Below are 17,988 nucleotides of genomic sequence, written 5' to 3' on the forward strand. Positions count from 1 at the left end.
GATTTAGCTGAAATGTTCTTTTGGCTAAATTAAGCCATTGGAGGAAGGTTAACATCATCACTTCCACTGAAGAGTTGTCCAAAAAGACATATGTATTCATGTGCTTGTGTAGTGTGTATCTTTTGTGGGTACAGGCAAATGCTGTATTTGAACACTTTCTAGGGCAGGAATGTGAACAGTGGGAAGCCCCTGCATGTGGCTAGCAAGGATCCTTGCCAAAGCTAGATATGGAAACATAAATTGTTTTTTGGGGACCTCTTGAAAAGTTTAATCTCTTTCAGTCTGTGAGATGGTACAAACTCTAAATGCTGTCCAGTGGTCAGCTACATTTCCCTCTTGACAAAAACTGACCCTAGCAATATTTCTTTAGAGCAGGTGTATCATTCATGCGTATCATTAATTGCTGCTGGACTTCCCAGCTCCAGCCTGGACATCCTTGAAAACTTTCACCAAAGCAAGGATTGATGGAAGATTCATAACAGTTGTTCCATGAATCTGTCCTTTTGAAAGTTTTGATGTGCTGACACACTGCAGCTAATTTTAATTTAATTTATTGATAATATCTTCAAATAATATTTATCCATTTTAAAAGCCAAGCCTTTTGTGATTACACCTATTTGATAACAACATTGCCTCAGAAGTGGGAAGGTAAAACAATCCAGGAATGAAACATTGTCTAGGGCTCTTGGAGGCTGACATCTGAATGTACTTAGTGGAGAGGAAACCTTTTTTTACTTTCATTTCTTGCTTCTTTTATCCTTAAGCTCAGTAATAAACTAGCACTCTATGGTTAAAAAGTCAGGAGAACAGATGTATGGTACGAGTGTACCAGGATCTGTATTTCAGCTATGGGGTGTAAATTATAAGGAAGTCCTTCCAAGAAGGTTTGAGAGTATCTAGCTAGCTTTCATTGCTATTATATTGCAACAGTAAAGATGATTATTATCATTATTATTATTCCAGTCACTTGATTGCACTGAAGTAAACACTTCAGTCAAAGTTCATTAGGGGTTCACTATTCAGCTTATTGCTTTCAAGGTGAGTCATGGAGAAATTTCACCGAGCACTGTACACACTCCAGTCAGCTCCAAGCCACACTTCTTATCAGGGCCTGGCTGGACTCTGCTAACTCTGCAGAACATTTGAAGGCACGAAGCATCATGCAATAAATGTTGAGGATTTTGGTGTTAGCAGCCACATGCTCTTTTCATTTTACATGGCTTTTTTCTTATCCCTGGCTTGTCCTTCACTTTTTTCATGTACATGTCCCTTTTGAGAGGGAACATGTCTAGTGATTACAGCCTGTGGAAGCTTGGTTTTATTACATTTGGTTAAGCTTACTTTGCCACAGAGGGTGTGGGTTAGCAGTGAAATGAGAGAGTTAAAATGTTGGGTGTCTGGATGTGGCTCTGCCCCCAGGTGTGGTGCTGGTGCTGTGCAGACTGTGAGACCACTGAAGACTCTGGGGAAGCATTCCTGATGCTACTTGAGAACAACTTATGGTAAGGAATCAGTTATAGACCCTACTACAGTCTGCTTCACCCTGTTGTCCCAGCAAGCCACCCAAAGTCCCTGATATCCCCTCAAACCGCTGAAAAATCTCCTCATGGAATGCAAGTTCCTACTGTCCTTATGAAGTTCTTTGAGTTATCAGAACAAAAAAGGACATACAGTGTTTTTCAGTGAAGTCCATCAATCTTAACAAGGTGTCTCTACCCTCAGCAAGAGGCTGTAGAGGAGAGACCAAAGAGGTGAACATGTTTTCCTGAAGCACATCCCACAGGGAGGTGTCTCCAGTTAGGCAGGACACAGTGCACCACACTGCCCCTGCCTCTGCAAATATCAGTGCTCTGGAAAACTCTGTATGTGCTGGGTGAACTGTGAGGGTTTGCATCACTTTGTCAGTACAGTGATCTGCAGATAGATGTGAGGATGCTCATTTTTAAGAATATATCAGTCTGCATGTGCTCCTTCCCAGCAGGAAGAAGAAGTCATCAGGCTGCTGTCCGGCAGAAGAGCTGCTGGTTCACCCTTTCCTCTCCACACACAGAAGTCAGTGCATTTACTAGGCCTTGGATAAAGGTTTCATGGCACCAAAGCTCCTGATACCAGAGCATTACCCCATCAAACTCTCCTTGTTTGCTCTTTCCCATCTTTCAGGTGAGGGTTGGAAAGAACAGTTTCACCAGCAGCTTTGGTGGGAACCGAACTAAGTGTTCAGGTCACTTCAGACCCTCTGGAAACTCTTGCCTCTTTTTCCAAGCTCCCCACAGCAAAAAGCCAAAGGACCAGCCCACAAACTCACCATGGAGTTGTCTGAAGCAGAGACAGGAATTCTGCTTGTATGGCATATTGTCCTGCAGTCTATGAAAACTAGGCTGAAATATGGAAGCCATCTCCTTGTTGTCTAAGCCAGGTTTTTCACAATCTACCCATATCTGGAATGACTAGCAATAGATTACCAGGTGTTGACCCTGGGTGGCTCTCTAGGATGCAACCATTCTCTTGATGAAAGTTTTTCTTAAGAAAATGCAACACATCTTGATGCTCTCATGCATTATCGTACTAGATCCTCTCTGTCTTCCAGGTCTGTGAATTTGAACTCTTCAGCTGGCAGAGACCAAAGGAGGGCAGTGCCAGCTCCTTTGATGGAGCAGATGGCCTGTATTTACTTCTCAGTAAGTCCAACTAGTCACCAGTCTCCCAGTCAAAGTGAGGAGTTGTGAAACAGAGCTGGAACTTATGATAGTTTCCGTATCAGTGACACATCTTTTCAGCAATTTAAAATCTAGAAGAATTTAACAAGTGGGTATTTCCAATATTAATGTTCTCTAATGATGACTTGGCAGAAGTCAAGATGACTTTGTTTTACATGCAGGTACTGTCACCTGGGTTTGCTGAACACAGGATTTTTGGCCTTTCTTTTGGTCAAATCATCAGTCTCTTTATACACTGTATCTTGTTTTCATAGACATTTTTAGCAGTAAGATGCTGTGGATGGCTTAAAAATGCTTCTGCTGAAAATCTTCCTTCTGTCAGAATACTTATGTCTCCTAACAAGTGCCTATGTGGAGATGAACATCTCTGCTTCATCTTTGACAGCAATGGAAATTGGGATGGTATGTATGCAGGATGAAAGACTGAGCCCTACGTTTTACCCCACTCTCATGGTGTTTTCTGAAATGGCATGTCAGAGAAACATGTAAGATTGTAATATATTCCATACATTTTCTAGTATAATCAGTACACAAGAAACTCTTTGGATGTACAGTCACTAGGGAGTAGTACCTACCCTGTTCTGACTCAAATGCAGTATGATCTTTACCCTTTGCTGTAAATTGGCTCAGAGCACATCTTTATGTGTCAGTTTTACTACTTACTTTCAGATGTTACCAACTTCCAGCATTATGGGGCTGCTTTGCACTACATGTGATTTTCATTTTACACATTTTTCAGTTTCTTCATATGCCCAAATGAAAAATCCTGCATTCAGGGACATCACATGGTTTTATGATACTATCTAGTGAAACTGTGCTCAGAAACTAATGAAGGGATTATCTTCATCCACATGTGGTATTTTGCAGCTGTAGGAGATACCTTATTATTCCTTGTTTGTTTTGCAGCTTCCACACAAGCATGCTGATCTGGTTGCTTTGTAGAAAGCCTTTACAAGTCGCTCTGGGGAAGGTTGTTTTGAAGCATCAGAGCCCACTCCTAAGAACAAGTAGTGCTGACACTTATCTGCTGCCACTTGTTAAGGGAAGCAAGGAACCAAGCATATATGTTGGAGGAGTCACTCGAATGTCCTAGATGGTAGGAAATATCATGTGTGGTAGGAAGGGAAGGAGCTTAGGAAAGTAGGTAAGATTAACTGCATGGGAGAGGATGACAGGAAAGCGCATGAGAACAAATGTGGTTTTAACACATTTCCCAAAATGGTTTCCCAAAAAGTTTCACATCTACTTCACTTTACTTTGGAAATTATTTCAGTCCATTTGCAGACAGCAGTGTTATTAAGGACAGCAAATACAACAAGTTTAACTGATATAGTATGTTGGATAAAGAAGATACTCCACACGGATGTCTCCATGCCAGGAGAAAAAAATGGTAGGAGAAAGCCCTACTTTTTTTAGTGGTCTTACAGAGAATCCAGCTCAAAGAAAGACGAATCCAGCTCCCAACCTTCTATTGGGACACTGGATTCAAGGTATATCTTGCAGAAAGGCTTGATTTGCATTTGCAGATGCCAAAGTCAGTGCCAAGGGAAAATTGAAGCTACACACCTGAGAAAGCACATGCCAATGTTCCACTTCTTTTGTGTCTGCTGGAATGGTATTAAGTCATATCAACCAATTGTGTGCTTTAGTGCTGAAGTGTGAGCTGCTGTGCAGTGAGCAGTGAGTGATGGTGGAGTGCAGATTAGCTGTCTGTTATTACTGCACTGCAGAGGTACTACTTTCCCCTTCCCATCTTGCTCCCACAAAAGAGACAACTCAGAGTCGCTCTGTCCCACTGCTTGGGAGTAACACCGGAAGCCAAATTAAGACACTGCTACAAGGACCCATTTGTTAACATATGTATGCTTTCCTTTCTGAAGGCCTGGACTTGTTACCAGTTGCCATAAATTACAGAAGATCATGCACTCAGCACAACCTCTGGCTCATACCCTCTGTTAGACACAAACCCCTTTATGGTTAGCTACACCATCATGGCTTTGAGGTTAAATCATTACGAATAGTTCTCACTGCCCCATGGCTTTACTCTCTATTGTTATTAGTTCGAAATCCCTGAGCCACTCTCCTCTAATTCTGAGCAGGTAATTTAATGGACTGAAGAAGAGTTTCATCTTAAAAGCCTTTTTCCTCTCACTTCTTTGTGTTGCAGAGCCTCTGACTAAAGCCTTCATAACCAGCAGAGCATGCTCCCTCACTGCTACATCTGCAAGCTGTTAGTTCAAATTTTCTGCTCACGCAGGACACAGAAGCTTTGTAAGCAAGTGATTTTGCATGGAGGGGTGTCTGAAAAAACACAGATCCAGTGTCTGAAAAAGCTAAAGCTTTCTGACAGAAAAACCTCCATCAGCAGGCTCCAAAACTGGCTGCCACACACCCACGGGCTGTGGCAGCAGCTGGCTGTCCCCTGCAGCCAGGCTGGACTCAGGTTGTGTCTGGGCTCTCCATGCCCAGCTGGGGCAGGCCCTATGGGAAGTGTGTGGGTGTTGGACCACCTGCAGGACCTTGTTGCCATTCCCCACTTTCTCAAAGGCCAGGAAGAAGGAGGAAGTCCGGCAGGGCTCACCCAATAGTCCCTCTTGTCAGTCTTGATTTTGTTTTCTCCTATACCTTTGTACCACACAGAGACAGTTTCCAAAGAGACCAAGCTATCATATCTCCCTGTGCACATCCTAGAGGTGGACTGATGGATAAGCAATTTCAATATGAAGCCTTGCCTCCCCAAATTCAAATCCTAGACCAGTTTGCCAGAGAGAGAATGGAAATGATTTTAAATTATGACTCCTATTTTCTCCATCCATTTGTAAAAGAGTAATATGGAAAGGTGCAGTATGAGATGATGTGGATCTTGTGTTTGAAGCTGAGGAAAATCCCTAGCATAAAGCCTTTTAGTTATGCTCTAACACAACTACCCCCATCTAGAGCCAGAGATGAAGCTTTAGCATCCCTTTAAACCACTCAGGTTTGCTTAGGTGTGCAGTATGATTGATGATATGCTTTCAGAATCTCACAACTCTTCATTTTCTTACTTTCTTTTTAGACCTTGAAGTATTAAAGTCACAGGAAGTCATTTCTTCTTGTTCTCGCAAGAATCAGTGCTCATCATGAATATAGTATAGTAGGCAGTCATTTAAGAGGAATTTATTTAATTCCAGTGAAAATTACATAAGTGTTGGGAAATACAAGTTCTTCATGTCATGCCCTGAGTCAGGGTGGCCTGGTGGACACTGAGTTGACCAGAAGGCAGCAGTAGCATATATATTCTGGCAAGTGTGTCCACTGTATTTGGCAGGGTTGCCAGCTCATGGAAGGAACTGATCCCTCCTCTCTACTCAGCCCTGTGAGTTACATCTGGATTACTGTGTCCAGTGCTGGATTCATCAGTACAAAAGAACATAGTGGAGTGAGGTCAGCAAAGGTACCTTGAAGATTGTTAAGGCACTGGGGTGTCTCTGATATCAGGAAAGGATGAGAGAACTGGGCCTTTCTAACCTGGGGAACAGAGGATTCAGGGGACTTCATCACTGTATATATATCTACTGGGAGAAAAGACGACAGATCTTATAGTGGTGTCCAGGACAGGAATAAAGACACCATGCATACACACTGGAATACAGGAAATTCCATCTAAACAAAAAAATCTTTTTTTCCTATGCAGGTGCTCAAACACTGGAACAGGCAGCCACGGGGGGCTGTGGAGCCCCCATCCTTAAAGGTGGCTTTAGTCCAATATGAATGGAGCCTGAGCAACCTGCTGTGGGCAGGAGAGGCACTGGCCTCCAGAGCTGCCGTCCAGCCTCAGCGCCACCACAATTCAACCCTGCAGTTCCATCACACCGCACTACCTTCTAACTACTAAATGTGTTTGAGGGTATACTAGAGGAAGCAGTACTGCTTTACAGGATAAGGACAGTTGAAATTATAAGTGTAAATAAAACTTCTAAATTAAATGAAAGATTAAATAAAATATGTTTTTGCACATGGGTTGAAGTGTAAGACTCCTGTATATTTGTCATCTCCAGGACACTAAGATCTTCTGAAGATTTTTTTCTGCTCTCCCTTCATACATTCTGCTGCAGGTCAAAAATTTCCCAAAAGGGGTTGGATTTACCAAAATGTAGTTTACACAAAGATTTTGGGTTTTCTCTGTGTATACATACTTTTAGTCTTTCTGAATCTATGTCCCAATGATCCTGTGACTGCTGACAGCATCTTCCCACAGAAGATGAACTTCAGTGTGATTTTCACAACCCAGTAGCAAACCATCTCTGAAGGTGAACAGTTCATACCCATGTCTTCTGTCTGACATTCAAAAGTGGTGACTGGCAATGGCCACCTCATGGAGGAGGTTCTATGGATAGATAAAAATCAGGAAGGGTGTAATTGGTGCCACTATTAGCTCTTGAGACAGGAATACAGAGAGTACATCACACATGGTAGTAGTTCAACGTGCCTGTTTCCTGTTCAACTAAACTGGCAAAGAATGAGTAAAAAATCTAGTAACTAGTTTAAACCCAGACTTGACTAAATGCAGTAGGGTATAGATTCAGAGGCTGTCAGCCAGATACTGTGACCATAAAATGTAGCATTCCTAAAACCTTTACATCTCTTCTAAAATTATTTCTTGATTCCATCTTTCATGGATAAGTGAATGCTTTGCTGGGCTCCTGTTGGTGTACATATCTGTAGGCTTGCCTATGCAGTTTTTTGCTTTTCCTAAGGTGGAAATTAGTATTTATAAAAATAATAAAAATAATAAAAATAATAAAAATAATAAAAATAATAAAAATAATAAAAATATAAAAATGGGAGAAGGGCCATTGCCCTTTTCCAATGTAATTTTTCACTCTTCCAATTCTTCCAACATCATATCTCAACATAACTGAATGTGAGGAACCACTTTTTTTTTCTGTTGGTTACTGTGGAAGTTCTGTTTAAGAAGGATGCTTCCTCCCATAAAACACCAACTGGTTCCTATCTCTCCAGTCACAGTGACATTTCTGACACTAGTTTTCACATGCTTCCCCAGCAGCCCTTCTTGCATAAGGCATGGTTTGTCCAGGTTTCAATGCAAGCAAACAGAAAATAGCTGATCACTACTATCTGAGTTAAATGGGGTATTACATGTACTTTATTCTGTTCAACTAGCAGAAATTCAGAGGAGAAACTTGGTGACACAGTGGGACTCTCATACCTCATGGGCAATGGTTCCTGCTGCCAGCTTTCACACCAAGGCCAGCTGCATGGAAAGCGTTTGGCACAGAAACTGAAAGGCTTGGTCATGCAAAAAAGCTTTCAAATTAAAATGAGAATATACCTCCCTGTTTTACACCTAAAATAAAGAAATTGAGGCAGTGTCAAGAAATTGAGCTGTTAACTATACCAGGACTTGCTCCTTCACAGTTGGCTAAAAAGTGACTTGCTCTTATGGCCACCAGGAGATGAGGAGCTCAGACTGCAAAACTTGGAGAGGTCTTTGTCATAGGAGAAGGACAAGCAGACAGCACAGGGCTATCTTATTCTCAGGCCAGAATGCAAAGACATTCCAGCTGATGGTTTCACAAGCTTTTGAGTCTTGACACCAGCTGAGTGACTTGTTTCTGGTTATCCACTTATCTTGCCTGTATCTTCCTCAAGCCCAGCATCTCAACTTGCACCTTCAAAGACATCTAAAACAATGGACAATTTTAAGACAGACTTTGTTGAGATGTCAGTGTTTGTGAAGTCACCTCTGTAAAGCCAGTACCTGAGACAAGGCTGGCAACCCAACCTATCCAGCAGGGACTCTCCCCACACCTTCTGCAGCCCCTGTTGTGCTTTTCCTATGCTCAGTTCTCATGAGGGACAAGCACTATCACTGCAGTAGCTGTCAGTAATCTTCCTCTTCTCTCAGTGAACCCACTCCTGCCCGAGCACAACAGAAAGGTGTTCCTTTGCCTTTACCTCCCCAGGGCAGCCTAACATCTGCACCACCAGCACTTCCTTGATGAGGAAGGGTACTGCCATCCACTTTCAGGAGCCCACTTCAAAAATTTGGAGTCAAGGTCCAGAACAGAGTCTGTTCATTGCTCTTATACATAAGATGCCAGGGCAGAAAAAGGCAGCTTTCCCCTGGGCCAGGGGAGCAAGGCCAGGCAATAAGCCAGGTACTGCCTGGGGAGCTATTAATTCTGAATTCCTCTAGTTATCTACATTTATACACCTCTACAAAGCTATAAAAATTTTTGTCTCAGCATGTGTACAGAGGGCCCATACTGCCAACAAGTAGTTGGCTGTCTCTGATTATGAGATCTCCCAGGCATGCTATTTTGCAGACCTAATGAATAATTGTTCTTCATACTACTTTCCACAGCTGTTTTTGTGCTCCACAGCCAGCAGAGGCTCTTGGCCTCCTGTACAAATCCCAAAAGTGGAAGTTCTCAGGAGGTATGTTCTACCATCACATGAAAATATCTGTGAAGAAGAAGCTAGAAGGGCATAAGAAGAGAAATGCAACCACAACTGCAGCACAAATGTGAATCTTTGAGTATCAAATCAGTTGCACTGTACAGGAGATACAGGCATCCACACATCCAAAAATGCCACAGAATTTGTATTGAAGAAGCAGACAGCATAGGGGGCCATAAGATATTTTACCAGCTGACTTACTGCCAGTAAGACAGTGGCTTGCAGTAAGCACTAGACAATTTCAGAGCAATGCCTTCTCCTCTTTTCCATCAGTTTGCACAGCTGCACCAGCAGATGTAGGCACTCTGCTCTAGAGAAGCTCATGGCTTAAAGAATGCTACAACCACTGTAAAACTGTGTGAGGAAAATCATATGCTAAGTCATAATCATCTTGCATAAGCTATTAATCATCCTCCCCATGAGGATGATTAAGAGACTTTTTACACACTTTTAATAAAGGAAAGGAAAAACACTTAGGGATGCAACAAGCTTTCAAGATGAGTGAGTAGTAGGGCTCAGGATCTAAGAAGGAGAAGGAAACAAAGTACAGGGTGATGTAATGGAACTGTAGCAAGACATGAACAAGTGACTGTAAGAAACGCCGACTCCAGTGACATTTGTTTGTTATCAAAGCAATTTGTCCAAGCCTCATCTCAATTTTTTCAAATAGTAGTAGAAATGTCACTCATCCCCTGATGACTGGCGATTTGAGTAAAAAATCTGGGACATACATATACTATATATAACAGTGTGTTGTCCTGGGTTTGCGTGGGGGGATACAGTTAATTTTCTTCTCAGTAGCTGGTACAGTGCTCTGTTTTGATTTTAGTATGAGAATAATGCTGATAACACACTGATGTTTTAGTTTTTGCTCAGTAGTTCTTCCCCAAAGTCAAGGACTTTTCAGTGTCTCCTGCTCTGGCACTGAGCAGACACAGCAGCACCTGTGAGGGCCTGGGCGACTGACCTAAACTGGCTGACCCGAGGGCCATCCACACCACACAGTGTCATGCCCATGGCTGATTTGTGCTGGGGCATGGGCTGGGTATCAGTCAGTGGGTGGTAAGCAATCGCATTCTGCATCACTTGTCCCTCTTCAGTTTTATTCTTCTGTCTCTCCTTTCATTGCTACGACATTACAGCTATTACAGAATAGTTGTTGGTGTTGTTACTGTTATTACATTTTAATTTGTTTCAATTATTAAACTGTTCTTATCTCAACCCGAGTGTAACAGGTTTTTTCCTGATTCTTCTCTCCACTGTGGAGAGAGTAGGGGAGAGAGTGAGAGTATGCACCACGCAGTGGTGCCAGCTGGGATTAAACCATGACATGTGTGTACACACAAATATTAATATATACTTATAAATAAAAATGCTTGGTATATGTTCAGGATTTGAATTTTTTCAGTTCTACTTTTTCTTAAAAAGGTCAGGAGGTACCAGTCTGTCAAAGGGCTTTGGTTTTCTGGTCTTTTTTATTAGGAGATGAATAAAGACAAGTGATTGCCTGGAAAAATACTTCGGACGTAAAACTGAACAATGTTAGATGCACACACTGTGAGGCAGAAAAAATATTTATGTGGGACTAATTCCAGTATCTGATATTGGTTCAGTATATAGATTGTTGAACTTTCTTCCATCTGTGATCCTAGTTTATACCAGCAGCTCATAAACCAAAACAAATCATATTTTTAAAAACAAAGGAAGTCCTGCTTAAGTAAAACTCCTTTCTAACATTTAATGTTCAACAAAACCAAAGAAGGAAACAGTGGTGAAAGCAAACAAATATGAATTATGAGGAATATCACTCAATTTATTTCAGGTAAAAGCTGCTTAACTTGGTCTGACTGTTAAACAGATTCACGAGCAGATTCAGATCAAGCAAGTTAAAACTCCCTCTAACGGCTACTGGATAAAGGACAGACTTGGAAAAAATGAAAAGCATCTCACTGTATTTGAAACCTATTTTTCACTAAGAAAATGTTGGTATGAATTATTTTGAAAAATGAAACTTTAGCCAGTGCCCAAAATTCTTTTCAATTACAACTTTTTTTGCATTCCTAACATAAAGTTTTTATGAGCTTTGTAAGATGCGTTATGCAAAAATTTACACATTATGTAAAATGTGTTTTCTCTAACATGCCTGTTGCTTTAGCAAACTGGCTTAGAAAAGCACTCTGGACAGATGATTCCTCCCGTACACAAAAAGGGTCCTGGTATTCTACAACACCACTCCCAACAGCAACACTAAACACTTACAGAGATGACTTAGTTACAGAATCTGGAATTCACAGGCAAAATAAGCATTTAACCTGTGCAGGGAGTGTAATAAAATTAGAAAATATTACATTCTGCTCACAAATACCCAGCAGAAATTGTCCCCAGAAAAACCATGAAAATTAAGAACAATCAACTCCTCTCAATTGGATGAGCACTGTGTGCAGGATTAAATTGTTAAGGCAGAAAAGTAACTAACAGATTGCTTGTTAGCACCAGTTAGATGTGCTGGCAGCAACATATAGGGAAAAAACTAAGTCACCAATTTAGAAAGCTTCAACCTCTGTCAGAATGAGACCTAGCAAAGCCTTTTCCCACAACCCTGAGGCAATTTCAGTTCTCAGATAATTTTGGTTGGATAGTCTCCTTTATTTCTATCTTTATTTTCTATCCCTACAAACAGACATGGAATTAAAAACTGAGAGGCCATTATTTGATTTCTCATTAGCAGTAATGATTCTGTGCATCATTTTTACAGCCTGAGGGTAATTTCAACTACAAATCACAACTACAACTACAAAAAACAAGAATCTCAGGCTCTTGCTGATCAAAAGTGAAATGTTCTCAGAAGGGAAGTATTCAAGGGGGCAGAAATTTGAAGTAAAGTGAATTGAACATTTAAAACAATGTAAAAACTGATTCTAAAAAGCAGACTTTTATTCAAAAACTGAACTTCAAAAAATGCTGATTTTTTATCAAAAGCTCACCAGAGCCGTTCCCCTCAAAACCAGTCTAGTAATTCTCCCACTTTAGTAACAGAAGTTTTACAGAGAACTGTGGATTAGACCAGTCTTTTATGCTAGCCTGCACCCCCCCCTTCAGAATAAGAAAGGCATATGGAATCTGATCCAAATCTCACTTACATAAATAAAATTTTTGTGAATTCACACTAGCCTACATGAACTGCTGTTACCTCTTCTCATAGCTGCTGGAGGTTCAAAGGACTAATGACTGCTTACCCCAGCAACTTAAGTAGTAAGCACATTTATAATGGCAGATAAAATAAGAAGTATATTTTGAAAGTAGGGCATATTTGCCTGCAAGATGCTAGAGACACAAGAGAGAGCAGTGTATGTTTGTAAATAAACTCATTTTATTGAATGGTTTGAAGGGCTGCTTAAAATAAAAACACTTTTCAGTCTGTACATGCAGTTTCAATTTTAAAAAATTAAATTTGTTTTTCAGAAAACATGCATATTTATGTACATCATTTTGAAATAAAAGAAACCATTACCATTTACTGCAGAAATTCCTCTTTAAAAATATTTTAAGAGATAATGCAGTCAGGAGCAATTCTGCAGAAAGCAAAGCTTAGGAAGCTTCTCTACTCTGAAGGTAAAGTTTATTCATTCAGAGACATTAGTAACAGCAGAAGAAGGTCGTTTAAGGATGGATTCAACTGAAAATGACAGTGGCTCAGTTGTTGAAAGCTTTGTTGTGGCCTGTTTGGCCCCAAAGAAGTCTTTTGCACATTTGTCTACAGTAAACTTGTATTTTTGGTTCTCTTTAACGGCACACTCCCTGTATTTCTTAGAAGCATCTTCAAAAGTCTCCTTCACAAATGACATTCTTAACTCTGTTGTTGGAGTGTCAGGAAATGTCTGATGGAACAGTGACTGAAAAGCACTGTACTTGAGCGGTGGAGGGGGTTTGGTACTGTTTTTGCTGATCTTGTTTAATGCCTGTTCCTGAGGAGACAGAGAACCCTTATCAGAAATTTGGGAGAAAGTCCTTTTTGGAGGAGAGAAAGCTGACCTCTCACGAGCTTCCTGATGAAGGCACAGCATTTCATTACGTGACTGCTGAATGTCTCGCGTGTGAGTCAGAACAAATGAATTTTCCAGTTTTGGAGGCATGATGTCATGCTCAGTGTTTGGACAGTCCTGACTCTGTGAGACCCTGGCATCCCAACCTGCCCCAGGTTTGAGAGCTTGGACAGCAGTAGCATTTAACAGGCATTGCTGGTAGAGGAGAGCATCACTAATGGGGCCACATTTTGGCCACACTAAGAACCTAGAAGACAGGGGATACTGCCTGTAGGTAGTAGCTACACTGACATTTGAAGAAATTAGTTCCATGTTGCTAGGTCCTGAATACTGCATCGTTAGATCAAGGCAGGTTGGTAAAAAATTTGAAAATTCCTTGTTTGGATTATCAACTTGAGTAGTGTTGAAGGCTGTTTTATACGAATTGTATTCAGCTCCACGCACCATACGGTTAGGGAGAAAAAGGGCAGCTGCTTGTGTAGCTTCCATCATATCTCTCTCTTTATACTCCCTCTCTAGCATAATGTTCTCCAACTCCTTATCAGCAAAAGCCCGTCTCTTTCTCATCCTGTCACTTACAGGAGGTGGCAAGGGTGAATTCCCTCCCAGGTAAGAGTCTGTTGGAATTGGACGGTAACCTAAAACAACAAAGCAGCATTAGGAATGAAGCCACACTAAAGCTGTGTTTGTAAAATAACTCCATGAGCCAGTCCCACCAAGCACCGTGCTTTTGCCACAGACCCTGGTCACCATCAGCTCCTACAGAAGTCACCATGACATAGAGGCTTAGTGATCAGGCACATTTAGTTCCTCAGTGAAGATAAGCAAGCCCTGCTTTTTTGACGTGTTTAGCATCCACCAAAGCTAGCTGATTAGTAGTTCTCTTAAAAAGCAGTTCCAGACAAACAGATTGAGGAGGGAGAAGGAAAAAAAAAAGGCAAAGCCCTACAGTGTATTATGACTTGTATTCCATCCTGAGGCTTAAGGAGAGAGATAACCATTCACTTTTAACACATATGGAAAGCATTCAAATATTTTATTTCTTATGAACTAGAATTTCAATAAAACGTAGAAATTCGGCGTCCAGTGCATTCAATTACCAAGCTACCTGGCTTAATTTAATATAATGGATAGGACACAATCCTGTTTGCTCTACCCAGACAAGTAATTCCACTGAGTTAATGGATGTATTTACATGAGTCAGGAGAACAGGATTTTACCTGTTTTAACCCCCATTCCTCTCATACACGTTTCCCCTTTTCCAAGGAAGATACCTATATCTACAGCTGGTGTCTTTTCTATTTTCTAAAGATGAATCATTATGAACACATTGCTAGAGATGGTAGAAAATCCCAAGGAGAACTAGGAGAAAAGAAAAAGACAGTTACGATAAATTAGAGGAAAGAATACAGAAGAGTTTTCAAAAAAATGAACTGTAGATGTAAATTAGAGGTTTCTAAAGGGACTAAATATTAATTGAGCTTGAACAGACAAAGAAAAGAGCTTTTTATTTCAGAAAAAAAATGGGAAGTACAATGATTTATAGAGATATGGTTTGAAAAGTAATTATACCAAACATAGGAATAAATACATACACAATCCCAAATGGGTGTGGGAGAAGAAATACACCCTTTCACTAAAATAACGATTTTTTAAAAGATAATTCTTCCACAGTTAATATTTTCGACAGCGAAAAAATTAAGCACCTTATTTTGCAGATCTTACTTTTGATAATGTCTCAAATGGAACTGCTGTGTAGGCATTCAGATAAAACGAAAAAATTAATCTATTTACTCGTTTGCTGATTAAAACACCCGCGAATAAACTACCCTGTGAATAAATTACCCTGCACTGCAAAACGCTGCTGGGTAGCCATGTAAAAAGACTGCCAGCTTGTAACAGTAACTCTCAAATTTCAAACTACCGTTGCTAGCATTTCAGGCATTATTTTGGGCGGAGGGGACAAGGATCTGAAATTCTGTCGCATCGATTCCAGCCTCGAAGGGCCGGAGCCTCCGTCGCCCGGCGCTGGGAGCGGGCCGCGCTTTAACGCCTGTTTTGGGAAAGGACGCTGCCGTTCACGCCTTGGACGGGACGTGCGGATCTTCCTGGGGCAGAGCGGGGTTTCCCCCTGCCAGCGGTGCTGCGGGAAGCCGTGGAGGGACAGGGGATGCTCTTACCTTCCAGGATGCTCTTGGCCAAGAGGCTGGGCGTTCGGACGTGCCTCTGGTAGACGGCTTTGCGCTCCAGACTTGCCTGCTTCCCCGTCAGCCCCTTCTTGTCCTAAGGGAGCAATCGGACGGATGGCTCCGTCAGACCGGGGCCGCCCGTCCCGTCCCGTCCCGTCCCTTCCCGCCGCGTCCCGTGTCCCCTCACCTCGGTGGCCTGCTGCCGTCGGAGCGCCACCTGGGCGGCCATGACGCGCTGCCGCTCCACCACCAGCAGGCAATTGGCGCACTGGCAGTCGCGCCAGCGGCAGAACCGCTTGTGTCCCTTCAGGCACGACACCACGCCGTGGTTGCGGCACCGGGCGCACTTGGGCGTGCGGCTCAGCTTCCGCGGTTCGCCACGCCGCGGACCCGCCGCCGCCTCCTCGCCTTCCTCCTCCTCCTCCTCCTCTCCCTCCTCCGGGCCGGTGCTGCCGCGCGGAGCGCCGGGTGCCTCGTCCGGCTCCCCTTCCAGGCTCTCCACGTCGATCTCCCAGTCCGCGCGTTCCTCTGCCATAGCTCCTCGGCGGCGCAGCTACAAGAGAGGGGTCAGGCCTCCGGCCCCGCGGTGGAACGGCAGCCGGAGCACGCCCGGCTTCCGAGGTGCCCGCCTGCAGCCCCGCCGAGATGCGCCCCCGTCGGGAAGTCACGGCAGAGCCAGCCTGGGATGTGATCTTTCCCCTTACCGTCAGCTCCGGTCTCCTGCGCACGACCCGCGCGGGGCTCAGTTTAGCCACGACGAACGCCTCCCTCTGTCCCTCCCTCCCTCCCTCCTGGCGCGGCTTGCGGAGAGCTGTGGTAGCCCGCCGCAGGCAGGAGCGCGTCGCCTGCAGCCAAGGATGCAGGAGGAACCTTCCCAGGGCAATGCCCCGCGCTGCAGCGCTACGGCTCTGTCCGGCCTCGACAGGGTCCTGCTGATTACAGGATCCCGAGAATCCTCCTGCCAGCTGCGTTCAGACTTGGGAGACAGGCAGAGGACCGCTGGACTTCACACATCGCAAAGGTAGTATGAACTCCTAGAGCTCTCTGCGGAAGCTGCATCTTCCGACCCCCAAGAGCTCCCACACGACCTCCCTGCCCTTGCTTCTGCACCCTGCACTTACCAAAGGCAGGTGGTGCAGGAAGAACGCGTCCCTCAGCTCCTCACGGTTCTCAAGGGCCGCTGCCCCAGACCAGTCGAGACAAGGAACTCCCGATCCCAGCACCTGGGGCTTAAGGCTCCCCGACAGCAGGGACGTTGCGCCGTCGGGGCGATGCCTGCGGTGCGGCGCGGCTCTGCGGTGCGGTGCGGTGCGTGGCTGTGGGTGCGCCCTGGCCGCGCCGGGCCCGAGGATGGCACCGAGATAAACCTGCCGGGGCCGGGGCCGGGGATGGCACCGAGACAAACTTGCCGGGGCCGGGCCCGGGGATGGCACCGAGATAAGCGTGCCGGGGCCGGGGATGGCACCGAGCTGAGTCGGCCGAGGATGGCACCGAGCTGAGGCCGCCGCTCCGGGGATGGCACCGAGCTGAGGCCGCCGGGCCGCGCCCGCGCCGATATCAGCGCCCGCCGCGCCGCCCGCGCCGCCCATTGGGCGCCCGCCCGCAGCCGCCGCCCCGATTGGCTGGCGCGGCCGCAGCCCCGCCCCCGCCGTGCCCGCCGCCCGCTCGTGGGTGCGGGCGGGCGCGGAGCGAAGCGGGAGGGATGAGGGCGGTGAGTGGCGAGCTTTCGTTGCGGGGTGGAAAAGGAGTGCGAGAGGAAAGGAAGGGAGAAAAGACCCCAGCGCTCGTGATGGTGACAGCTAAGAAACCCGCTTGGCAGGCGAGCGGCGTCCCTCTACCCGAGGAGCGGGTCGGGGGCGAGGGTTTAAAAGGCTCAAACAGCCGCCGCTTTTTTCGTTTGCAGTCGTTCCCGTTGCTTGACCCGCTAGTGAAAGGTACGCATGGCAATGGTCTTTTTTCCAAGTCTGAAAATGGGGCAGGATCCTTTCCCTTCGGGAATTAAGGCGAGGAAAATTACTCTATTTTCTACCGCTCTCTCCCTTCAGAAGGAACGTTTTCCACCGACCACTAAGGTTCTTCTCCTAAATATCTTTATTTCCCATAAGTAACTTTATTCTCGCCCTCCCTAACGGAGGCTGATCTTTGGGAACTGGGTAATGTCCTTTGTCTCCCCAATCAGAGAGCGATCGAAATTGTGACCCACAAAATCTCAGTCGCGAAGCGGGGAGGCTAGAGCTCCGTGCTTCCGCCAATGAAAACGGGAATTCCCAAGAGGCAGAAATGGACAGAATACACCTCGGTCGCGTTCAGCACCGGGCAGGCGAAATACTGGGGTTTTTTTAAATTAAACGGATTTTGCCAAGGAAGAAAAATAATAAAGGTATGCGGGAGAACATTAGTTTCCCACTGGTGTGTACTGATCGAAATCTAACTATACGCAGAACACATAGCCGAAACTAGTTTCCTAAAAAGGGAAAATATTTTGCTCTTTCCCTGAGAAGGGCATGTGTGTAATAAATACTGACAGTATTCATGTATATAATAAACACGGGCATCTACTCACGGTAAGCACACGGA

The 17,988-nt window shown here is 44.4% G+C and overlaps 1 protein-coding gene across 3 annotated transcripts; it reads right to left on the bottom strand.

Annotated features, from left to right (window-relative positions):
* Window positions 1-12,578: 12,578 nt before the first annotated feature.
* DMRT2 (doublesex and mab-3 related transcription factor 2) lies at window positions 12,579-16,968 on the bottom strand. Of its 3 annotated transcripts, XR_011678930.1 has the most exons (5): window positions 16,533-16,968; window positions 15,599-15,964; window positions 15,403-15,505; window positions 14,443-14,584; window positions 13,723-13,860 (listed from the first exon to the last, which is right to left on the bottom strand). XR_011678930.1 is itself a non-coding variant. In XM_071425137.1 (4 exons), the coding sequence occupies exons 2-4, from the start codon at window positions 15,944-15,946 to the stop codon at window positions 12,803-12,805; spliced, it is 1,509 nt and encodes a 502-aa protein (XP_071281238.1). In that variant the 5' UTR covers window positions 15,947-15,964; window positions 16,533-16,968; the 3' UTR covers window positions 12,579-12,802. The 3 variants fall into 3 exon arrangements, 2 of the variants coding, with proteins under 2 accessions (XP_071281238.1, XP_071281237.1); XM_071425137.1 differs by lacking the exon at window positions 14,443-14,584 and having other exon boundaries at window positions 12,579-13,860; XM_071425136.1 differs by having other exon boundaries at window positions 13,794-14,584.
* Window positions 16,969-17,988: the final 1,020 nt, after the last annotated feature.

This window comes from Agelaius tricolor, unplaced genomic scaffold, assembly GCF_023055355.1.
Source record: "Agelaius tricolor isolate 1412-34295 unplaced genomic scaffold, bAgeTri1.0.p SCAF_4, whole genome shotgun sequence".
NCBI classification, from domain to species: Eukaryota; Metazoa; Chordata; class Aves; order Passeriformes; family Icteridae; genus Agelaius; species Agelaius tricolor.

Coding starts and splice junctions, on each gene's coding strand:
- DMRT2 (XM_071425137.1), bottom strand. CDS start 15,946: ATGGCAGAGGAACGCGCGGACTGGGAGATCGACGTGGAGAGCCTGGAA. Junction 15,506..15,598: donor GACGGCAGCAGGCCACCGAG/GTGAGGGGACAC, acceptor TTGCTCCCTTAG/GACAAGAAGGGGCTGACGGG. Junction 13,861..15,402: donor GGCCAAGAGCATCCTGGAAG/GTAAGAGCATCC, acceptor TTGTTGTTTTAG/GTTACCGTCCAATTCCAACA.